The 25,167-nt window shown below is 39.6% G+C and overlaps 1 protein-coding gene and 1 pseudogene across 2 annotated transcripts; both read left to right on the forward strand.

Moving 5' to 3' along the window:
- The first annotated feature begins 710 nt into the window (after nucleotides 1-710).
- On the forward strand, nucleotides 711-8,960 carry LOC145485084 (uncharacterized; annotated as a pseudogene). The gene is made up of 6 exons (XR_014049140.1): nucleotides 711-783; nucleotides 5,358-5,650; nucleotides 5,765-5,879; nucleotides 6,230-6,266; nucleotides 7,852-7,978; nucleotides 8,337-8,960. The product of XR_014049140.1 is annotated as an uncharacterized LOC145485084 (transcript).
- A 6,225-nt stretch (nucleotides 8,961-15,185) lies between these two features.
- Nucleotides 15,186-21,933, forward strand: LOC145486035 (protein Wnt-8b-like). Its single transcript, XM_081464734.1, has 5 exons — nucleotides 15,186-15,426; nucleotides 17,562-17,657; nucleotides 18,108-18,255; nucleotides 20,308-20,573; nucleotides 21,215-21,933. The coding sequence occupies exons 1-5, from the start codon at nucleotides 15,358-15,360 to the stop codon at nucleotides 21,731-21,733; spliced, it is 1,098 nt and encodes a 365-aa protein (XP_081320860.1). The 5' UTR covers nucleotides 15,186-15,357; the 3' UTR covers nucleotides 21,734-21,933.
- The last annotated feature ends 3,234 nt before the right edge of the window (nucleotides 21,934-25,167 follow it).

The following is a 25,167-nucleotide window of genomic DNA, read 5'->3' on the forward strand; positions in this document are numbered from 1 at the left end:
TCGCTTACGAATGATTGACAGTTGTATTTCATGAGACCCAGAGTAAACTGTTCTGTCTAAAACTAAACAGCCATGAGGCCACTCTCCGTTCAAAGGCTCGACTTTCGTTCAGGATCAATACAAAGTGCAAACCATTAAATAATACAGACCATCGCGCGTCAAAACATTTGATATTTACGTTTGGCAGAACCATGCCATACATGCTTGGCAAATTAAGAATTAACGATTAAAGGCCTGCTCACGGCAACTCATATTGAAGTAATTTTCTCAGTCTTAAAACAACGCTATGAATAACCCATGGCGGTACATTTGTCTTCACGGTCGATGAGGTTGACTGAAGAACAGAAATTTATTAACATCATCTCAGGTAATTCACACTAGCTCATACTTGATTAACTGACACATCTTACCAAAATTGGTCATGTTAAGATACAGCCCTTGATATCTAATTAATGAGTTTACACCTGTTTATTAAGACATATGCTGCTTTATTTAACTAACCAGCAACAACACTAGACAACTCTTTGTCTAAACTACCAACGATAACGAAGCATTATCAGTTAAATGATAGTTATCAGCTGAGTATTAAAACCTACGTGAGTGGAAACTTGTCACTGATCCGTTTTTCAATTGGAAACTTCCAGAAACGTATCGTTTTGTTCAAACGTAGCTATTTACTGACGTTAATAGTGTTTCCTCAGGAAACAATCATGTCTACCGTTTCCTATTTTTGTGTTTTCCTCCTGCTGTCTTCTCTGATAGCGAGGGCCAATTGCTCTTGAGGTGAGATTTTAAGACTTAAGTTGCTTGATAACGTTTAACTCTAATGCTTTAAGGCAGGTGTTGTGTCCAGCACATTTTAAAGACAAGTTATATAGAAGCGGTTGGGATAAATCCCCTTTGTACGAGAGAATGTCCTATTTTGTCTTAATCACGAAAAGGCTTCGACGAGGGAAATTATCAATGTTTTGCACTTGTCTGTTGAGCCCTTTGAGTGTTTTTGGAGTCCCTCGGCAGGCGCTGTTAATCGGTCCTGTTTTTAAAGCTAGCATGAAGGAGATAAAGTAAATTAAGAGGAGCTTACTTCAAAGAAACCTGCTACCCACCCAAGCAGACATCTTGTATTATTTCTACTACAAGTGTTCTACTGTTAGTGCGAGAGAAAAGTGTCTCGTTTACAATAGAATATAAAGGCTATATTCTTGCTAATTGCTTGATGGCATTCAACTGCAAAAAAAGACAAACGAATGTTTAAGGACAGACTATATATGCTTGGCAACACTAAAACATTATTCACCAGGTAGAATCCCTTTTTGAGATTTGTTTTGTTCTAAAACCTCTTCTCTGAACAAAACCTCAGAGAATAAAAGCAATCTTTTTTTACATGTTGCGCTGAGCGGGTCTCAGTTTCGGAATAATGCTGACGCTTATGGTTACGATTCCCGATGTGTAAGCGACTATTAAGATTTTTATAAAGGAGACTGAATGCTGCGACCGCTGCAGATTCGCTTACACGTGATTCAAGGTTGAAGTTCATGAGATCTAGTCTAAAGTGTCCTGCGTAAAGAAACAACAACGAGGCCACTCTCAGCGCTTAAACTCTAAACTTTCAGTTTCCTGAGCAATACAACAGCATAGCTGTGGCCGATCCATTCCTGTTTCAACGCTCCATTAGCTTTCACGAACCAAAAGTTATGTTGATACGTTTGGCATGACCATGTCACACATTTTCAATGTTCAGTTAACTTGGGGGAAAGGTGACTTGCCTGTCAATAAGCTTTCCTTGTAAGCAAGGAAGTAAGTTTCCTGGTAGCTAGGGTTACTGCGAAATTAATTGAGGACTCCATTTTGTTTATAATTTTTCCTTCGGCCTGCAAAAAAAACAAACTAAGTGTCGGTTCCAACTAAAACGCCGTTCTAAGAGAAAAGGAACGCTTGGAAAATGTGGTGCTTCAAAGCACTTCGACTATCGACATTATCAATCGAAGTCACCTGTATAACAAAGTTTCGTTTTCCATTGCAAACTAAATTCAGCAATCTAAGGATATACCGTAAGGCTGACAAGGCCGAAATTTGCTAAAAAGGATTTCTTTGCTTGAAAATAAAATACAGTGAAATCTCTTTAGTATACCGTTGAAAGAAGATAGTATAAGAATTTCGTATAATAACGGGGGCTTCAATGGCGAGATTCAGAAAATAATAATTTTTGACGCGGAAAATTTTATGAAGTATGGTAAGATGCCTCACTTGCCATGCAGGCTCGAAAGCTACTTACAAGCAAAAAAAATACCCAGCCGTACAACGTCCTGATAAATGCAACTTTTCCGCATGAAAAATGAGAAGAATTCAACCTCTGAAATAGTCGCAATAGCTCACTTCGACTGAAAAAGAGTGATGGCCTGGGACAAGGGCATCCGAGCGAGTGTTTATCGTAATATTTCGGGGAAACCATCCGAACACATCGATCGTGGGAGGCGCAACTTTTAGGAGGCTACGGAACTTGCAGAGAAACGTTAAATGCGAATGTGATACTGATTTCAGGATTGGTTGTAAGTTGAGAGTACATTAAGAACCGACTCTGACCAGATTTTAAGGTCTGACCGAAGGATAACGCAGGAATTAAGATATGCTGGTACATTTTGCTTCATGCCTAAAGAATAGAAATTGACATCATCTGAAGCGCTTCATCACTGCATATTAATACACATTTTACCAAAATTGGTCATATAACAGTGTACCTCTTGATATTTAATAAAATTATCATTTATTTATATAAAAAATTTGTAGCCACAACACTCGGACAGCTCTTTGTCTAAATTAACAATTATGATCGAAATATTATCAGCTAAATGATAATTATTGGCTAAGTAAAACCTACAGAACGGGAAAATATTCATTTACCAACGAGTTTAAAATTGGCGCAGAACTGTTTTGCAAATGGAAACTACAAATACATCGGGTTTTTATTGAAATGATACCATTTGTGAACTTTTCTCGAGTTAGGGATTCAATTATGGAATTATCTCGAGAAAACAATCATAAAACACATCAGAAGACGACTACAGAAATTCAAGAGGAACGTTTAATTGTGATTTCAGGGTTGAATAAGAGTTACGCAAAACTGACGAAGTTAGGCAAACTGACGAACAGAAATATCAATAACACATTCTACCAAATTGGTTGTATATTAACGGTACATCCCTTGACATTTAATGATTTTTCAAAGGCCTGTTTATAAAAACTCGCTCATTTTGTTTTATTTAAGTAACCAGCCATAGCACTAGACAGCTCTTTGTATAAATTACCAGTAATAACGAAACATTATCATATTCAATGATAACTATTGGCTTAAAGTTTTAAAGCCTACGAAAATGAATCGTTTTATTGATCACGTCCACTGTTTCCCTCCATTGTGTTTATCTCTTGCTGTCTTCTCTGATAACAAGGGCCAATTGTTTCTGAGTTTAGATTCTAGATAAGATCTTTAGTCGCTTAATAAAACTCTAATGTTTGAAGACAGATGTTGTGCTCAGTACTCTATAAAGTCAAGTTATATATGTGGCAAAGAATATTAGCTTTTTCTACAAGAGAATCCTTGCTTTGAATTAATTATGACGAGACTTCGACGCTATACACTTGTCTTGTGAGTCGGTGAAGTCTCCGCTCAGGATCCTTCGGCGAGCTCCGTTAACCAGTCCTGTTTTCAAAGTGCGATGCATTTTTAATCTGTTTTTTTCTGGTGGAAAGAAGCCTGCCGCCAACCTGAGTGACTTTTGTTTGTTTTCTACTCTAAAGTGATCCACCGTTAGTGTGAGAGTAAAGTATCTTGTCCTCGAAAGAATGCACGGACTAGATTCTCGCTAGTTGCTTAAAAACAAATGTTCAGAGACAGGTGAAGTGTTATGCAATACATAAATACATGATTCACTAAGGAAGAATACTTTTTTAGGAGGTTTGTTTTCTTCTTAAACCTCTTCTCTTAACAAAACCTCAGCCGGAGAGAAAAAGCAATCTTACTTTGCATGCCGTGTCGGCCGAGTCTTTCGGAACATGCAATGTTGACGTTTGATTAGGATTTCAGATGTATAAGCGACTATCAAGATTTTTCATAAAGTTGAATGAGTATTGCTATCGCTGCAGTTTCGCTTACGAATGATTGACAGTTGTATTTCATGAGATCTAGAGTAAACTGTTCTGTCTAAAACTAAACAACCACGAGACCGCTCTCCGTTCAAACGCTCGACTTTCGTTTAGGATCAATACAGAGTGTAAACCATTAAATACAAACCATCGCGCGTCAAAACATTTGGTATTTACGTTTGGCAGAACCATTCCATACATGCTTGGAGGCGAGGTGACTCGCCTGCCGAGGAGCTCTTCTCGATTCGCGGGCTACACAATGACTCACCTAGAAAGGTTATTCGTGAAACAAATGAACGAATTCATGTTACGTTAAAACTGCATTCATAAGGATTCTTCTACCTTCCATCTACTGGAGTGTGTTCAGTTTATATTTCTTCTGGGGTTATTACTCCACATCTGCTTATAAGTTAAAGACTCCCATTAGTTTTAAGGTAACTTTTCTTTCGGCTCGGACGAAAGCAAAATGCTACAAAATTAAATCTAGACTAAATGCTTCGAGGCGCGCGATAGAAACTGAAACTGCGCTTCGAGAAGCAGGCAGGAAGGCAGCCAGCCAGGCTGCACTTGAGAGCAAAGGCAGCATCAGGCTTAATACGGCCAAGTTGAGAAAGAACGCAAATTTTACATTGTTACATTTTTACTTACCAACCGCAAAACAAAATAAAGTGAGTTTAATATTGTAACCTGAAAACTCTGAACCGTGGGTGAATCCTGATAATAGTCAAAACTTAGGTACACTGTAGGAAACACATTGTTTTAAAAAATTGGGGAAAAAAACCACAAACGACTAAAATATTACTTCCCAAGATAAATACATGTTGACAAGAGCATTCCATAGTAGTTAACATTTGTCACATGAGTCGACTTTTCTTCAGCCAGTTATCTGCCAGCTTCTGCCATTAAAATAATTAAGTTCCTTAATTTATAGTTAAAACCTAAATGATTTCTATTTTACCACTGTCGTGTATGTTTTAAAATTCGACAGCAAGATGCTTTTCTACATACCTGAAAGCTTTACTCCGCTCAAACTGGTAACAAAGCTTTTGAATTGTCCTAAATGTTAATGATTTGTAGACTAATTACTCAGGTAATCTGCGTTTATGATAGTTTTCAGATAGCGCGCTTTTAGGGCCGGATAAAACAACGAATGTGATGTGAGCTTTATTCACTTGTTTGCTCGTAATAATACACATATATTATCGTTCTTTCCCCAGGAACAAATGCTTTTCAACCAGATGGCACTTCTATCAGTCAGACTTTTCAACAGCGTCAGTTCTTAAAGGACGAGTTCCATTATCTGAATGTGACTCGAGTTGGAACATTTACCGTGTACGACATCTTTGATTGCATCTTTGAATGCCTCAGTAGTCCCTCGTGCCTTTCTTTTAACTTGGGCGCCTCCAAAGGAGAAGATGGAAAACTTTGGTGCGATCTGCTGTCTTGTGATAAGTACAGAAACTTCAGAGAGTACAATGAAAACATGACTTCGCATCACTTTTTCACTATGGTAGGGCCTGGTTTCTGATACATAGGTTTCTTAACCACATTGACATTACTACTTTACTCCAAATCATCAAACCAAGTTTCTTTTTTAACCATGAATTATTTCTTCTTATTTTAGTCACCATGTTCTTCCATGCCGTGTCAAAACGGAGGTACCTGTGTGACGAATTACAAGTATGACACCTTTGAATGCGATTGTGATAAAGGATTCATTGGCGAATATTGTGAGAAAGGTAGACTGCCAACTTTATTCAATTAGATTTGTTTCATTTGTACTGTTTTAAGGTGGTCACCTCCATGCGATAGCTACGAACGTTGACATTGCTCCAGAATTGGTTGAACGACTACATCCGACTACCAGTGTGCATATGACCGCTTCAATCGCTGCAGAATAAAAATACTGTCTGAGAGAACCTGGATCAACCAACGATCGCTACGTTTGCTAGAGAATTGTTTCCATATGGTCCCCGCAATGATCAGCTGAACTTTTTTCAGTGATCGTAGCAATCATTTGCCTGATATGGGAACCAACTAGTAAGCATCATTCGTTCTAATAATTAAATATCATACTTTTTGTTTGCAGCTGTGACGTCATGCAAAGAACTGTACAACGTGTACAAGTAAGCCAAAATTTTAAATGTTAGACATTTTAAAGAAGTTCTTGTAATTACCTTTGGTCAAGAGTCCTTATTTTAGTTCTTATTTTCCTTATTTCCATTCTAGCTAACCGTATGAATGCGTGTTCAATTAAGCATTTACACTACGAGTGATTCGAAAATTCTCTCAAAATTGTGCGAGCCTTCAGGCGAATGCAGTTTGTAAGAATTTTGAAATATATCACGAGTAGCTAGAGTAAATCCTTCTGATTACTCAAGCTTTCATATCATTACTTATTTATTATATGACTAAGAAAAGTTCTCAGTAACTCGCGCGCGTTTATCTCCACTCCTGCGGGGCAAATTAAAAGTTTGCGATAGATTGGCCCGTTCTCAGCCAATCACGATTAAGTTATTTTCTTGTCAAGTAACAACGATGGAAATTGAAAGTGGTTGTTAAGCACTACGTTTTAAACCTAACTGTTAACTGTTCCTAATTAGAGCGTTGAGGTAAACTTTGAAAACAGCCCTAAAAACAAACCAGATTTCACAAAATGTGGCCACCTATCAAGCAAATGATTTTGTATTTATTGTTTGCAACTTTCTCAGGACGAAAACAAAAGGTAGAATGATCTAGATACCGGTCTAGAAGGGAAAATCTAGACTGCGGTCACTATCGATTTAAGCCAATCATATTCGCACCGCGTGAATTTGACAGTTTCCGGTCCTTGCGAGACACGGCTATATAATAATAATACGTTTTTTAGACGAAGGACCATAGTTAATAGAGGGGACTGGTTATGAACCCCAGCAAACATCAAAGGAGCAAACAGAGATGCCAAGATTTATGTTGGAAAGTCCACGACCGTACATAATCTTTTGTTTTGCGCTCATACACTATGAATGAAGTACTTAACCAACACGTTTCTGTTGGTTAGTTCCTCGGCACAGAGTGAACAACTATTGTGTTTTTTGCACGGTCAAGGCCAAAAAAGTGAGCAAAAACATACAACAAAGAACTTTGTCGTTTTTCATAACCATAATTTTTCTACGTTTTTTTAGACGAAGGACCATAGTTAATAGAGGGGACTGGTTATGAAGCCCAGCAAACATCAAAGGAGCAAACAGAGATGCCAAGATTTATGTTGGAAAGTCCACGACCGTACATAATCTTTTGTTTTGCGCTCATACACTATGAGTGAACTACGTAACCAACACGTTTCTATTGGTTAGTTCCTCAGTACAGAGTAAACAACTATTGCGTTTTTTGCACGGCCAAGGCCAAAAAAGTGAACAAAAACATACAACAAAGAACTTTGTCGTTTTTCATAACCATTTCCCTCTTTTAACTATGGAAGGACTAACGATTTAAACATCAGCGTAACTAACTCGCTCCCTTTATCGACTTCAAGTTCAGATAAATGAACTTAGAAGCTGTATTGCCGCCGTCATATTCAGACGATTTCTCAGACAAAACAAGCAAACTATGTATTTAAGCTCTAAATATTATACTAACAAGTGAGCAGTGTTGAAACCAGTGAACATTTATTTCAACTCAATCTCAAGTTTCTTCAATTCAATAACTTTTATTATTTTTCACATCAAACAGGTCCAGCGTGAGTCAGCTGGTTACGCTCCACATAGACTCAAAACCAACTGCTGTTCTCTGTCACATGGGAGATTTTGGATGTGGAGATGGGGGATGGACACCGGTCATGAAGATTGACGGAAACAAGGTATCACATTCACCTCTCTACTCGTACAAGCCAAGAATCATTATCTGTAAAACTTAAATGGCTTCTTTTAGATGGAATGAAATGAACTCGCTATTCTTGGTGGGATTTAGCAGAAGTAACTCAGCTCAGTTAGTCGAGATTCTCAACATAATGTTTGATGTTTCACGCAATCCTTTGGTTTTGCGGATTCGTTTGGACCAGAAAATTGTTTACAACAAAACATTATGTTTACGAAGTCACCGAAACAGTACTCTGTAAGAATTCCAAAGTTAGATGATTAAATGAGCATCATTCTTTATATACGAGAGGCCTTTTTTTATTTTAAAATGAACAGAACATTTATACTTTTTCTCCTCAGAGTACATTTCATTATAACTCGTCTTACTGGAATGATAAAAGCGAATACAACCTTCCTGGAGGGGAGACTGGGTTTGACTCACAAGAGACCAAGTTACCGACCTATTGGAACACATCCTTCTCCAAGATCTGTCTTGGTATGAAGATCGGCCAACAGATCAAGTTCATTGTCATCAACAAGCAGGCCAACTCTCTGTACTCAGTACTCGCTGACGGGCAATACCGCGCCACCTCACTGGGTCGTAACACTTGGAAGACTCTGATTGGTTCACAGGCCTCTTTGCAGCACTACTGTAACAAGGAAGGATTCAATGTTGGGACTGCCCAAAGCGGTGAATCCATAGCAAGAATAGATATCATTAGTAACGAGCAAAATGACTGCTCGAGTTGTGATTCCAGATTGGGGTTTGGTACAGGAGGGTATCCTGATGACTCCAACACCTGTGGAAACGAAGCTTTATGGTCACCAGATAATGGCAACAAACACATCAAAGCTATTGGTTACATATTAGTGCAGTAAGAAGGAACTAATGAAATGACGTCAATATCCGTTACCTAAATCAATATACTCGAAACCTAAGAGAGTGAATCCCCGATATAGGTCCTCTAACTAAGGTAACCCCTCTGAAAGTAATTCCCCTGAAATAAAACTGCACATGGATTTTCGTTCAAACTCTGTCCAATGAATATTTATCATATGAGAACTTAAATTATAAAATAAAAAAGGGGGGTGCCCATGCTTGTTAAGGAGCAGTGAGGCATTAAAAATGTCCCATTTTAGCGTTATTTAATGCTTATTACAAGAACGCATTCCAAGTTATTGTAAACTCTTTGTGAGCCCAGACTCACGAAAACACGCCTCAAACTACAGTCAATACTTGTGTCGGGCACAAATAAACTTTTTAAGTTTGATTTTGACAGACAGCTAAATCTTTTTTTAAAATATTGGAACCAAATTGCTTGCCACGGCTATCAAACTGCCAAATGGAAAAGACTACAGTGCAGCTGCTATTTCTTTTTATTTATTCAATTTTCAAACATAGAAATCAGATCAGACTTCTCACGCAAAGCTAATGATTAGTTGATTAAAATGACTGGAAAAAAATTTGGGGTGCCCGAGCTCGTTAGTGAGCTATAGCCATTTTTCAACTGACAGAACTCAATATCAAGGCAAATCCGCCATGTTTTCAATGTGCGCGTGCACGAACGCGCGCTAATGACGCCATAAATTATCTGCAGTAAGGATGCGCAATGCAATACTGGGGAATGACCTTAAGTTATTTTCAGTAGACATTGTACCCAGTTCTTCCGCGGATATTACTGGCGCGTTGCGTGGATGTTTTCGTGGAGGATCTGTTTATGTTTCGTTTCGTTTCGTTTCGTTTCAAAGCAAAGGAAAACCTCCAACGCTGTGGGGATGTCTTCTTTGATACAATGTATTTTGATTACAAGCAAAGGAGCTTCGGCTCTCGGTATGTTTTAATACATTTCGAAACTTTAATAGCAGTTTAAATAAGAGGCGGATGTCCCCTGCACAAACAATAACAACTGAATGAGTGGCAGAGAAATGAGTAGACAAACGAGTGCAAAGCAAACAAACGCTCAAACACAAGCTTAGCAACCGAACAAACAGATGGTCGAAAGTGCAGTAAGACGCTCGCTGCCCAAGTAGCAAAAGCAGTTTAAACAGCAACAACGTCAAAGGCAACATCGATTAAGAAACAACTTAATATTCAACCTACGAATCTCGCGAGAATTGACATTCATTCAGTTTGTCTGTACTGTCAGAAATATTCCAAACAGAATATGTTAGACAGCGTCAAAATTCGAAAAAGAAATTTTAAAAATTGGCCGTCGCATAGTTCGCATAGTCTCGAATATGCAGAAAGTGGCTATTTCACGTTGTTGTTTTGTAACCTTTTGTAAACAACGGCAAAGAAATGAACAAAGAATAATTAATTATAAAACACGCTTACACAGCCATTGCACTCGTTGCTGTTGCCGATAGAGTGTGCTTAAAAACTCCCTAAAACCGAATAAACAGCCAAAACATCTCTGCTATGAGACGAAATCAAAACATATAAAATGGCGTTCCCCCCATTTCGTGTCAGGTAGTTTCGAGAAAGTCGCTTCGCTGTCCACGCATCGCGCGAGTAGCATCCTCGGAATAGCTGGGTACCATGTCTAAATATAACTTAAGAGGGTTACCTTAGTTAGAGGACCTATATGGGGGAGTCACTCTCTTACCTTGATAATCTCTTGTCGAAACACATTAAAATCACGTCAGTTCCATATTTTTAACCCCATTTAGCATGAACCTTAGTTTCGTCCGTGAGCCTGAAGGGGTGGGACTCTTTTAGCCGACCATATGTATTTCCAAAAGAGTGTACTCAATAGGCTTGTAAGGCATCCGAACTTGCAAATAATCACGCGTCATTTTCGACGTCATACACCTTGATGACGTCATGTTTGAAAATATTCGCCATCTTGGATCCGCTATGTTAGATTTCAATTCCTGTTTTACTTCTTTATTTCCACACTAAAGAAATAAATAAATTGATAAATTTGAAAAAAATGTTTGGTTTCAATAAATTTTTTCAGAAATTCAAGAACAACTGAAAACTGATATAGACAAATCCAAAAAGAATATGAAGATTCAACAAACTGGAAAGATTTGATCATTAAAATCGCTACAAAATCTAAAATCTTGCTTACCATAGGCACGTCAGGTTACATGGGAATTGGCCAAACAGTTTAAAAACAAATTTTTGGGAATTATTTGGTGCCACTGTTGTTGTGGGAGCCGTGGTGGCCTCATGGTTAGTGCGCTTGTCTCCGGATTGAGCAGTCCGGGTTCGAGCCCTGACCGGGGGCATTGCGTTGTGTTGTAGATGAAAACACTTTACTCTCACAGTGCCTCTCTCCACCCAGGTGTATAAATGGATACCGGCGAATTTTATTTCTTTCTACAATTGACTAGCATCTTATCCAGGGGAAGTAGAAATAATCCTAGTCGCCTCATGCTACTGAAACAGGAGATAAGCTCCGGCCTGATAAGTCACGTGGCTTTACCTACCTACCTACCTACCTACCTACCTACCTACCTACCTACCTACCTACACACCTACCTTAATTGTTGAAAAAGAATTGTAGCATTGATCCAACAAAGTAGAAGTGCTGAGAATGATGGAAACCGTTGCCAGCCACCTTGAATACTGTATATAAGCTAAGAAGACTGAACAGTTTATTGGGTGACGTATGAAACGATCGTTTTTTTTTAGTAAAGAAAATAACCTTATTATTGTCCGTCTTAAGACATAAACCGCAGTTGAAGTAAGGAGGTTTTCATTTTCTAGATTAGCTATTCATTTGTTGGTTTCTTTGACTGACTGAAACACAAGATGAATACCTTGTGCATTTGACATTTCTGTCATAGTCGGGTCATAGTATTTGCCACAGTTTCCATTCCAACAGGAACTGGAAAATCAGGCATGCTGTCCACATGTGGAGAAAGACTACGACAAAACATAATATACCTAAATAGTCATTGTAAGTCAGAGAAATACTTCTATAGATACCTTAAGTTATTTGTAATTCTTAGCAGCATATTTAGTGGAATATGTGTTACCATGTAAGAAAGATCGGGATCACAACCTTGATGTCCGATGAAAACTGTTTGTGCTTTGTAATAAGTATTCAACTGCAACGAATAATTAAAAGCAGTGCGAAGAGCATTTGATTGACATTAACGACATAGAAAACATTTTCCGTGTTTTATCGAGTTGTAGTAGAATTCTACTTGTACACTAAGTTCCACAAATGGAGCAATCAGGTTGGCTGAGCTATCCTGTGATATCATCTTTTGATAATTCTATAACATAATTTAAGGAAAAAGGATGACTCTCGAAATCTAGAGTCTCCCTTTTCTTTGATTGAACAATCCACGGCTTTTACCTGTTACATAACAACCTTTAGTCTAAGTTTTTCTGTACATATGCTGTTGTAATTTATGATCTTTGTACGCCATATTTTATATTGCTCTTGTCGTTTTATTTTGGCCAGTTAATTTTGGAACCATAGCGAAAATTTGGAAAGTAAATGGTTTCGACTCTGTTTCTTCCATCGAGAGAAATAACGCAAATGGGATTTGTGCGCATGAGTGATTCCTTATAAAAGGAACTGTGCAAGTCTTTGCGTGGACATGGTTTTCTAGCTCGTGATGGTTTGACAGTTGATTGATGGTTCCAATCTGGTTATCATAAAAGAACGCGAGCTGAGTTTCTGAGTCAGAATTGTGAATGTTAGTGACGATTAGAGTTCAAGGTTAGTTGGGACAATAATAAAGTAGTTCAATCTACATTAAGAGTTACTGGTGAGACTTGTTTGTGTGGTAAATAGAAAGCAAACTAATTCCCCATGAATTTTTTCTCTATGTGTCCATTATGATCTTGATCTTCGCCGAGAAGAAGTTTCTGTTCTGTGAGGGCACCTTTTCTTGTAAGAGAAGCCGAGGTTGCCGACATTTAACGCCCAAGACTGACAATTCTAATATATAGATTTAGGCCAGCCTAAAAACGTTCCTACTTGTTTAGAGCCCGATTAAGCTAACCCGTAAAAAGTTGGAATTTTGATTTCATGTAACTTTGCGGTGAGGTTTTCTGTATAATGTTTGGCGTTCTGTTTTGAGTTTTAATAATCACTATATGCACAAAACAAAGCAGCAAAAAACGTTTGTATAAAAGGAAAAGTTATGATTCGGTTAACCTTTAAACCTGGGTTAGCGTTAACCGGCTTTCGAACTATCCTGCCCTGTTTTCAACAAGTTAACCTGACATGAGCCCGCGATCCAATCGAAAACCAGCGCTTGGCAAGCGGTCAACTTCCAAAAAACACGTGACATTGAGGAGCTGTAAACTTGAGCCCGCGATATGGTCACGTGATACTGGTCAGCGGATACCTTGTTTTGACAGGTGTCAATTGATCATAACATGGATGTCCAATATCAAGGAAGTACACGGTAAACCAAGGCTGCATGTCTCTGTCAACCTATTAGCTGGAGTATGGCCGCCATGCTGGGCAACTCCGCCTAGTCGTCGTCGTCGTGCGTACGCGCCCACGAGCAACACCGCTAGCCATGAAAAAATATATAGTCCATAGCAAACTGTTAAAACATTTTCAATCTTTGACCCCAAGACTATTTTTAAATCGGTATGTTCAGGAGCCATGGTATGTTATGACAAATTTTTGGCCTGGGAAAGCACTAAAAACCTGGGGAAAACTCTCTGGCTGCAGGGAGGCCGGGATAGGTGACGGCAGATAATATCGTCGGAGATCTATTTGGCCAATAGAACAGACAAAACTTGGGCGCAACAGCAGAGTTAAATCCGAGAATGCAACACAAGACAGGATAGTGGTGTCCGGTGTCCCGCCATCAGGGGCGCAACTGAAGAGCAATTTATAGAACACATGTATTTATGCTAGGCTATAAACGATCTAATCTTTCGTTTGCTAAGGCTAAACCGCTATTAGTTACCAATGAACTTATTGTTGTTCTAGGTTATTCCTCATAGACTCATAGGCAAGCCAGTTATTCAGCTCGTAATATCAACTACTTGCAACTTCAGGTAGTTCTCACTAAAAGGTGTTGTAAGATAATAAAGATAGACAGGTGGTTACCATGGTTACTGGACTCTCACTAAACTTCTTACAGTTGGCTTTTCTATTCTATGCTATTCAATTCTCTCGTTTGGAAGTACACCTCTACGCTGTAAAAACACAATATATTGAAAACCTGCTATGAAATTTAATTCCTTTCTTCTTTCCTGAAGTTTAGACTTCTTAGATGTTATAGAACCATTTCAGACAGCCCAGTTGTTTAGAAGGTTTTAAGAGATACAGATCTAGAGATTGATCTTTCTGGAACTTTTCCTTAGAAATTTCCGTACCATTTGTCCCCATTTCGAAATTTCGGAATTTTTGGTCGAATGGAAAGCGCCCCTGATTTAGAGAACGAATCGATGTCCACGCATGCGCACGGTAAGGTACCTAAGCGGCGCAAGGATAATTTATCTTTAAATTGATGTTTTATCCGGGTTGATTCTGTGTTGTGGAGTACAAGGTTTTTGTGCGCTAAAAACTGAAATAACTCGCTTTCCCATCGGAATTTGTCTCAAACTCTTAGGTATATCTACGCTCACTTTCATTTCAATTCATTCAAAGAGTTTCTTCTTGCTATCAGCAGCTGTGGCTTGTTTGCTTTGGTCTTTGTCCTACAAAACACGGAAAGCATCAGCCCTTGGTCTTTTTTATGGACCTCGAGTTTTCTGTGCTTAGTCTGTGAACAGGCTCCCGATTGTGTTACCTGACTTGATCTGAGGCCTGTCTAGGTCACTGACAAAACTCCTGCAATCCTCTGTCCCTTGCCAGGCGTTCTGTCTTCGTCCAGGTATGCTTCAACTGGATGGTGCGCGTCAATCTTCTCCATCCTTAACCATTCTTGTTCTTTTAGGGTTTATTGTTGCCGCTTTGATATTTTTCTAGTTTTTTTTAAAAAAACATATTATTTTCAGGTTTCCTTCAATTTAAAGGTAATTTTGTACGTGACCAAAATAACTTAAAATGCCGTGACTGAGCTCCTTTTAGCACCAAACAATGGCTTTTTGATCCTTTGAAGAACTTCCGGTTACCGTCTCCACCAAATAGGGTCGAATGGAAAAGCCATTATAGTAGTTAAACCTGACCCTAATTCTTGGTAGACGCAAGATAGCAGTATTTACAAAACCTCTCCTTGTTTGACAGAGCAGAATTTTGCTCTCAAATTGTGTCATATTTCTCAATTACAATTGTTTTTGTCTGGCACACTTTCAAGTTTCTTTTAACTTTAAGTGGGGCTCATTTCGCAGCCCTACAGACGAACTTTTTCGTTTGATCGTGTTGTCGTCCAGCTCAGAAAAAATGAAGTTATTCATGGTGTTTTTCCTCGTGCTTCTTGTCGGGTTATCGCTCGTACAGCTGGGAGACGCATGTGGTGGCGCGATCCCGCCATTACAATTGACGCGACCGCATGTAGCACCATTCCGCAAGCCAACAAAGTAAGTTTGATTACGGTATCGCTGCAATGTTGGATTCACTAAACTACTTGCTGGATTGCGCTCAAGTTAAAAGGGATTAACACACACATTGAATACATAGTGTCAGATGTACTAGATGGCGCTGATGAGCGCACCAAGACGCTCCTTCATCGGGCGGAGTGGATGAATGAATCACTATCATGATCACTAGACAAGTGTTTGTACAACAAATAATTTGAACAACAATCAGACCCGTGTTAAGCGGACACTCACGGAGCCTTCGTAATTGTCTGTTTGGCCTTAGGGGGAGGAAAAAAACAGGGTGGAGGTGTCCGCTTATGAAATACAGGACGAAAAGTTTGGCCTCTTAAGCTGCTTAACCATTTTAAATTAAATAACATTCGCCTCCTTGGTGCCTATAATTGCTGAGCACTTTTAATGATTGAGATTTCCAACAACTTAGCGCGACAGGGTAATTAATCGTGCTTTTCTCGTAAATCCTCACTTGGTTGGCCATGATACATAGCGATTTAAGGTCATTCCCCAGTATTGTATTGCGCATCCCTACTGCGCATAATTTCACGCGTGATTAGCGCGCGCGCATTAAAAAATGGCGGCTTTTTCTTTACAGCTGGACCTCGCCATAGAGGTAAATCGTCATTTTCTCGCAAACGAGTATGGTGACCTATAGTTTTTTTCTGTTGTTTTGAATTGAGTAGTAAATTTCTCTGCGTAAAATAAATATGGACCAATTCTCAGTGTAGAACAAAAAGCAATCGTCGGAAACGTGAATTTAGCAAGTAATCGTGACTACAATCATGGTGCTATTGTAAGGATTTGTATGGGTATAAACAAGGTGCTGTTGCTCCTAAACGAACATGGGGACCCCTCATTTTTAGTTCAAAATTTAAGTTCCTATAATATAAACAATCAATAGGCCAAGTTTCACAAAAATCTCAGTGTAGGTTCTATTTCAGTGGAATGACCTTAAGGCGGCTCCATGGGGTAATCATTTATGGCGTTGCGCGCGCAAGTTTCATGTTTTGGATGCTGTTTTTGCATTCGTTTTTACACCCATTCCTCTCAAACTTATTACTTGTAATAAGCAATGATTAAATAGTGTTTTACTGTCATCTCTGTTAAAATTTTGGGTTTTAGTCTTGAATTATAAATGCCCAAACAAGTGTGTTTTTTCTTTTTTATGGCCTTATTTGTGATTTTCTTGAATTTCCTTCTGTGAAATCTTCCAAATTTTTCACAGCACATCGCATCCTGCGAGATACGAATTTTAAACACGAAAAAAGTAGGGTTTGTAAAGGTAGTTTTTTCGATTTTTGCAAATTTATACCTATTACCGCTGCGAAAAAAACTGGTCATATGAAATTCCCTGAAAAACGAGCACCGACTAATGTCAAATACTTACTACCAGTCTGCCGAAGGAAACGCGAGAAAATTCACTGTCAGGTTTGCTTTTTGTGCTCATGTTGGCGTCATAAAATGTCAACAAACACTGACGTTTTCCTTCGAATGCGCGCAGATTACTTGAGCTTTCGTCCTCAGGGCGCGTGCGATCGTAAAACTATAGGGAGTCACCTTAAAGAAAATAATCCTGAAAAATACAAATTCTGCTCCAAGATGTTGCAAAGAATTAAGACCACGTTGTCAGAAAATGCTGGGTATAAGCACGTGAAGCGAATTCTTTTATTTGTTCTATAATCTTAATTTCTTGAATGACCTTGAATGTCTCCAATATTATAGTTCCCCGAGGGAAGCCTACTCACTATAACAGCCATCTATCTCGCGAAATTAAGCGTACATCGACCCCTGATTAGTATTGCTTTTTTGCCACATTTACAACAAAAGTGATCACGTGGAGCAGCCTTTTAGAAATCTTAAATACTTTTTTTTCGATGGAATTCACTGCATTTAAGTAGTTTCCTGGGAATAACAGTTTAACAGTCATTTCAAAGTGTTGCTGATGAATGTTGATGAAATGAAGCCTGACGGAATGAATGCTTTATTTTTACAGCTTCTTCGGTTGCACTTAACTATGATGATCACTCATTTCTTGACAAATTTAATGATTGATACGGGACTGCAAAGATTCGATTTGGTGCCCTATTTTGAAATTTGTGACTATTTTCTTTCCCCCTCAGGAAAGAAAGAATAAAAGACATGTACTACTATATTTTCACAGACCCAGAGACAGCAATAACAGTAGTACAGATTTAGAGATCATTTTACCACGCAAGGTATACTGTGCTGTTTTGGTTTTCTATTCTTTATTTATTCTCTCTTCTCAACATTAAGGCGATTTTAGAATGAGATTGGTTTTAGTTTAAGTGTGCTATTAACAGACGCATCTGTAATGACCACGGGAGATTCGACTGGATATATCCTTCACTTAATTACACGCGTGGATACAGTTATAGCGCGCGTCACGCCATCACTCGCGCAGGGCATTGTCACACACGGGAATTCGAATAGAGCAATAACGCGAGAGTACAGCCTACAGCGAGAACGCGCGGTACAGCTATCACCCACGCTACAGCTATCACCTGAATAGAAAGCTGTCACGTGTGCATTCAGCTATTAGCCGTCTTGCTAGCATGTGTAGAAAGTACGTGTACCAGGTTTTAAATAAACACTCATCTGGAATGTATTTTTTTTTCTTTTTTTCTTTTTTTCTTTTTTTTTTGCAGGTTGATCCTGCGTTGTTGAGTATCGTGGAAGATGGAGCCCGTCGAGGACTCCGCGAATGCCAAAGGTTGTTTCAGAGCAAGCCTTGGAACTGTCCACTGGAGATGTATAAGAAGTTACCTGTCTTTGATAACAAGACATTGTCTTCCAGTACGTCTGCTGTATTGACCTTTTGTTTAACAAATAAAGAAGCCTCGACTGTGCTCTGTTCTGTTGTAAAGCACGCAGGAAGCAGTGGAGCACGAAAGAAGTGTAGGGGAAAACATGAGACGTAGTCGAGTGTTTTTCCCTACTTCTTGAGTGCTCTACCGCTTCCTAAGTGCTTTACAACAGAACAGAGCACAGCCGAGGCTTCTTTATTTGTTTTATGATAAAGAATCCGATAATTTCTCCACGCATTCGGCTGAATTTTCAAACCAAACTTTATTTTCCAAACGAGTAAAAGTGGCGTCAGCGATGCACTGTTCTCTGATAAAGCACGCTAAAATAAGCCAATCACAATCCTTGTTAGAATTGTTCAAATAATTTGATTGGCTAACGAAGCGACAGCTGTCAATCACAAACTGGACTTCAGCTAAGCTTTCAGTTTCGAGTAGTTTGAGCGGCTTTCGAGAGAAGAACGATGCCTTCAAAGTTCGCTTTTAAGTTAATTTTTAAATACGGATCTAAGGGCAGGTAAAGGTTTATAGTCCAGAGGAATCCGGCCGTATTGTGGCACATGAAAACGAGCACCTTTCCAGTGGAAATTACGAAACGCGGAGCTCAAAGCTTGCGGATGAAAATGCGAAATGCCGAGTTTAATTTGAAAGGAGCTGCAATTATTTACGGCTTGTAGCCGCATGCAGCAAGATTGCCCGAACTAGCGTAAAAGTTAGAAAGACTAAACGGCTCCCACTGGTTCTACTCCGAGCACAGAAGAGAATATCAGAGCAAGCTTTGCATTGACCACTCGTCGGTTCACTTCGCTGAGATGACCGGAGAACGAGCGTTACTACACTGCATGTAAGTGTTGTTTAAGCAATTGAGCATTTTTACAAAAATAAAGCTTCTCATCATAAACAGAGACAGTTCAATTGTTGTTTTCTGTCGTTGTTTTACTTCTTAAGTATAATTTCTGCCTTCGTAACAAATATAATGTCCTTATCGAAGCACTGTTTAGGTTGAGAATTTGTTTATTTCGCTATGTGTTTTGTCGGCGGGAATCTAGCAAAACTTGTTATTTTAGTACAGTTTTAACACTACTGTTGCTAACAATGGTCTCTGTGAGCCATATTTACTGCAGACAAATAGCTCGTTTCCACTGCGTTTGTCTGAGTCACAGGGGATGTTTAATTTGGGTCAAATTCGTCAAAATTCCGAAGCAAAAACTTGGAAGCCAACTTACCGTCATCAACCCGTGCTCTGTTCTCTGATAAAGCACGCTGTTTCAGCCAATCAGAGCGCGCGTTATATGGAAACTTTGTTATAAAGTATAATAATGTGTAATACGTATAATTATCCTATATTATTTATGTGAACGTCCAACGAGCTTTCCTGCCACCAGCTATGTTTATTCAACCTTTGATCAGGCTTCCACCATCTCCTCCGTCGCTGCGAGAAGCAATAATGACTGATCACAGGTTGAGTATGGTCTATTTTAGTTTGGTTTTTGTCCACGAAAGATTTGAGATGTCTCAGTATCACATAAGGACTAGCTACCTACCTTATTCACATTATAAGTCTGTTGATAGCTCAAGAGTACACGTCCCTAAAATTGCACCGTACTAGACTTATAAGCGACCTGGCAAAATATATACCGAGGGTGATGACCTGTGATGAACCAGTCTCCAATTCAAGAGAACTACTTAGAGCCCACAGGGTGCTCCCTCCAATGGACTATACAAAAAAGGGGTCCTTTTTCAGGCTGGAGGTATATTAAAAGGTACGTTTTCACGAGTTGAAGTATAGGAAAGGCTAGGAAAAGCTGTCATTTAGGTATTTAAAAGGCGTCTCAAAATATCTCTTACAGGTAAGCTTATATTGATAATGAGAAGACCTATATGGACGTGTTGGGTGGGGTTTGAAGGAATTACTGAGAAATTTCTATAACCATCGCGCCGATTCGGCAGTCCAGTTGTTCGGTAGCTCCGTGGCTAATTAACACTTAGTTTTCTTCTGAAGATATATACGGTTGTTCCCTTAGATTTTATCGCTTTCTTGCAGCTACTCGAGAGATAGCATTTATCCAAGCCATCAGCGCTGCCGCTATCACCCACGAAATCATGCATCAATGCACACAGAATAAAATACCCGGATGTGGCTGTCCCCCATGGCGCCCAGGCCCTTATAGAAGTAGTATTACTTGGAACAAGTGTGGCGATTTTATTCCCTTTGGAGAAGAGAAGAGCAAGCCCTTCACCGACAGGCTGAAAAAAATACACGACGCTCAGACAGTTGTTAACCTGCATAACAATGCAGTGGGAAGGGAGGTAACCCTTCTCTTTTACAATCTGTGGTCTTATCGCTAGTATGTGTGTTTTTGTGTGTACTGCTGCTGTATATGTACCTCGGGGGACCCCCATATAAGAACGACGGAGGCGCTCCTCGTACCTTTTAGGGGTTAAAAAGGCGGCTTTGGTACGTCTTGGGGTGTTCAGCCTCGAAAGGTCCACAGCGGGAGCTTCTGTTTTAAGCCGAAAAAAATAACCTAAAAAGATCTGGTGTCGTTTTAGAATTGTTACCTCTTGGGGGTGAAACAATTTCAAGATACGCCCACAAAACAGGATCTCAGCACCTCTTGGGGGCTCTTTTCAAAATTTCCGACCAGCACCCGCGTCTTTTTTATGTAGGAGCCTCCCCCCCGCCCCCGGGATATGTACCTGACTGCTAGAAGGTCGAACAAAAGAAAGGTTTCAGATAACAATTCGCCTGAACATTTTCTTGGGCCATCATAATGTCACAATTGACAAAGAAGTCTTCATGCGCTCCCTCTTCTCCTGTCCTTCCCATCCTTCTCTGTCCCCTGTGTGCTTTTTAGGGCTAAATTTTAATTCATCCTCGATTTCGCGGGCGGATAAGGGCAAAACAGGTAACTCAGACCTTAACATGTTATTTTCTTTATGGCCAACAGGTTGTTCGAACAAGCGCCGTAACATCTTGTAAGTGCGAAAGTCTCACAAGCGTATGCGGTGCAAAATCTTGCTGGAAAGAACTGGCGCCTTTTGAAGTTGTCGCATCGAAGCTGAAGGAAAAATTCCATTTTTCTCTGCAAGTGCGGCTCGTGCACGAGCAACTTCAGGATCTATTCGGCAGAGTGGTCTCAGTGAGTGACCAATGGCTGGTTTATCTCGACAACTCCCCTGACTCTTGCGAACAAAACGACACCCTGGGTTACCCTGGAATGCTGGGACAATCGTGCAGAAGCGATCTGTCCGAGGACAAATGCGAATTTTTCAGTCTTCTCTGTAAACAGGGTTGTGACCTGAGAGTTGAAAAAGTGCAGCGTTACAAGCGGGTTAATTGTAGGTGTAAATTTATTTACTGCTGCAAAGTTGAATGCGAAGAATGTACGGAAAAGTCATATTTTGAAATAACCTGTAATGCCTTGAAAGCGCTGGAGACAGATGTCAAAGGTCGAGCCCATCCTTGAGTTAAGCTCTTGAAGATGAAATGCACTTTTTGTTTTGATCACGATATGTTATATGATGATTTGCACGTGAAATGCACTTTGAGGCAAGATAATTGAACGAAATGTAACATTTAGGAATAACGAAGCCTTTCTTCTATAGTATAAAATCGAAATAAACGAATGGTGTTAATTTCTTTCTTTTACTGGCAGTGTTGGCTTTCTAAAAGGGAATAGAAAACATTTTTTCAGTCGATCGGGTTTTCTAGTTACAGAAACCATGGATAAAAGTTTTGGAGAACTCAAGAAAACTGTGAACACTCACCTGCAGCCTCTGTGTCGTGTTCCCACAGCATTTCTTGTTCTCTCAAACTGCCACTCGTTTTTCTCTGACTTTATAGGAACACTGAAAATGCTCTCTAATTCTTTAACACAATATTCTTACCTCTTATAGTTAACGTACTCTTCGTTTCTCATAACTGTATCAGTAACTCGTAAAAATTAAAATACTGAAATAAAGTTGTTGACTTGTATAGTCACTTAAATTACACTTAATTGAATCTCAAGAAGTTGCTCTTTTTTAATCCACTCACAAGTCCCAGGGGCGGATCCACGGGGAGAGTGAAGGGGAGTGCGCACCCCCACCCCTCCCACCCGGAGTTGAAGCCTTCTTCTTCGCATTCGCTTTTAAAATTTGTTTACCTCACCAATCAGCCGCCATTCCTTAGTGGTGCAACTCCTCCTTAGATAATTTAGTTTGTAGAAACTTTGGTCATCATTTAATAGTTTTTCTAGGCCTTTCATTGTGTTAGATGCCCTTGCATTCGATAGACGTTCATATTCGAGCTGCCCTTTCAATTTCTTGACCTCATTTTGAGGAGCAATATTTTCTTGAAGTAGGCGTTCTTGACTAGGTGACGAACTGTTGGTAATTTGTATATTTACCTTCGAGTGAACAAGATGCTGAAGTTCATTAAATTGTTTCTCGACTTTCTTTTCTTCCAAAAGAAGAGAATTCTCTTCTTTTAGAGGGAGAGACAACGGTTTCGAATAACTTCACTAAACGGCGTCAGAATGGTTTCAAAATCGGCACAAGAGACAAGTACGCGACACAGTTGAGATAGAAAAATTTTATTTCAAATTAGATGTTTATTTACACAATTTTTTTTACGATCGCTGACTTTCCCCATGCAATTCTCTACGCGCACAAGCTGTCCCATAAACCACGTATGCCGGCAGAGTCGAATTTTGAGCTTGGGAAGCTTGTGGACGAAGTACGAGCGAGTTACCATGCCGGACGCCAGCGACCCATTTCTGGCGCCAAACTAGAAGCTTGGAGACACAAAATGTTTCATATTTTTGACTTTTTACAATCTGATGTGGTTTTGGGAATTGTCAATCCCTTTTCGTGAATATTTAATGCCATCTCCAGTGATAAAAGTTGCCTGATTTCATTTGACGTCAGGACAGCTAAGTTTTTCCCGCCTGCTGAATCCTGATTGGTCAATTCAAATTTCAGGCGCGCCAGCCGTAAGCAAGGTGAATCCCACACAGATGGTCTCGCTCCTGATAACAAGAGTTTTTCTTAAATGTGTTCGAGGCAACGATGCAGGTTCCTTCTGACAAATCCGACAGTAAAAGTAAGTAAAGTAAAGTAAGAGTATATTTAGCCGCCGGGTTAGCCTTCGTGATAGTACTAGTGACATGACGAATATTAAACTTGATCGAGGTACTTAAAGAGTTCCACTCCTAAATATTTATTTTGTTTACGGTGTTTGTTTATGGTGCATTTCTCCTTTGCGCGGGACTTCCTCCGAATTTTTTCTCTTCGGACTCATTGAAGAACGTCGTCTGATTATTGACTTCATTAGGAGCCTATTATTCATTAGGAAGCTTAGGCCCGGTCGTTCCCACTACACAGGAGGAATTTAACGCAACAATCATCGGTCGTTTGTTTGAGGAAATCTCGGCCAGGGAAATCAAGTGGTTCTCCCGATCCCATGGTGTTCGAAAAGGTTCGTTCTAAAATGTTTTTCGTCCCCACGAAAAATCAAAGTCGGCGTTTTCAAATTCCTCCGGTTTGAAGAGCGTTTTCGAAAAGCTCCGTTTTCATGACGGATTACTCTGGACCGTAGGCCTAACCGTAGAAATAAAGCTGTATACGTTTTTAAATTCCTCCGGCATAGTATGGACGGAGTCTGGAGCAAACCATGACGTCAATGAGTACCACCAAACAAAAGGTTAATGAGCAAAACAAAGACTGTACAAATGTGTTCAGTAGGCTTTTGTATACATTTCATAGCCGTCCTCTGCAAACCAACAACGCAAAATGACCGCGAACGATGGGTCGAACTGCTAATTTTTCGTATTTTCGTTTAGAATTTATTTATTTATTTATTTAGCCTGAGCGAGGTTTTAGAGCCATAGGCATCCTGGAGAAATTGAATTTTACAAGGCGTTGTCCTCGGCGTCGCCGTCGTCAATTGTTAAGATCCCTATATCATGCTGGAAGGTCGATAAACTTGTTTAACGTGGGGTCTGTCATCCTAGGTGGCGGCTTTGTGCTTTGCTCATGTTTTATCCCAAGACCAATCGAACGCAGATGAGAGTATCGCGTAAAAACCGTAAAAAATAACATAAATTGCAGCTCTTTGCCAAAGTTCTTTTTAATTCAGCGATTTTAATCGACAAGTTGTTGAGCGTTTCGGTAGGAAGATTTTCCCTCCTGCTGAAACAATCTCGTTTACGTTACTTCGCCGATGCAATACCTTTTCATCTTCCCATTACTACACGGCAAATCGTTTGCATCTTCTTCTTCTTGAACACTTAAAGGCAATCGTCATCAATAACGTCCTTGAACATGGCGAGTTGTGCTTTCCCGCTTCAAACCAAGTAATTATTGTAGTGTTTCTCTTTCCATAGCTTCTAGTTCTCGAGGATCTCGCCACTTAATTGACCTCAAATCTAAATGTTGCGGAGACGATGATATCTGGTGGAATAACATTGAAAATTATGATGCTTCTGGCGGCGAGGTGCCGAACGATGTTTTCGCTCGTAGGCATTTGCAGACGGTAGACGTTGTCGACGAATTTCAACTACCCTTTCGCTGCAACGTGTAATATAAGATGGCAGAGAGAACTTTAAACGAACCTCATCAATCAAAGCTTAATCTGGCTACTGTAACTCAAGATACACAAGGCGAACGCGTATATTAATATATAACTGTATGTATATGAATTACAAAGCCGTTACAGAAAATAAGCGTGCATGTAAAGAATGTTTGGCAAATTAGATATTATATACTTAAATTAAGGTATGACGGCCATTTTGAATAATCAAATCCGGCCTGTGTCAGAAACTCGTTTGTCCGGTTTGGCTATGACGTTAGTGCTTTCTCATTGGCTCACAGCCAAGCCTTTTGTTCTTTCGCTTTATAAGTGCGACACCACCCGGATGGT

The sequence above is a fragment of the Orbicella franksi genome, chromosome 4, assembly GCF_964199315.1.
Source record: "Orbicella franksi chromosome 4, jaOrbFran1.1, whole genome shotgun sequence".
NCBI classification, from domain to species: Eukaryota; Metazoa; Cnidaria; class Anthozoa; order Scleractinia; family Merulinidae; genus Orbicella; species Orbicella franksi.

What these genes read in the sequence shown, in the direction of transcription:
- LOC145486035 (XM_081464734.1), top strand. Translation starts at nt 15,358, where the DNA reads ATGTGGTGGCGCGATCCCGCCATTACAATTGACGCGACCGCATGTAGC. An exon ending in CCATTCCGCAAGCCAACAAA is followed by an intron (nt 15,427 to 17,561) that starts GTAAGTTTGATT and finishes TTTCCCCCTCAG; the next exon opens with GAAAGAAAGAATAAAAGACA. An exon ending in ACAATGCAGTGGGAAGGGAG is followed by an intron (nt 20,574 to 21,214) that starts GTAACCCTTCTC and finishes TATGGCCAACAG; the next exon opens with GTTGTTCGAACAAGCGCCGT.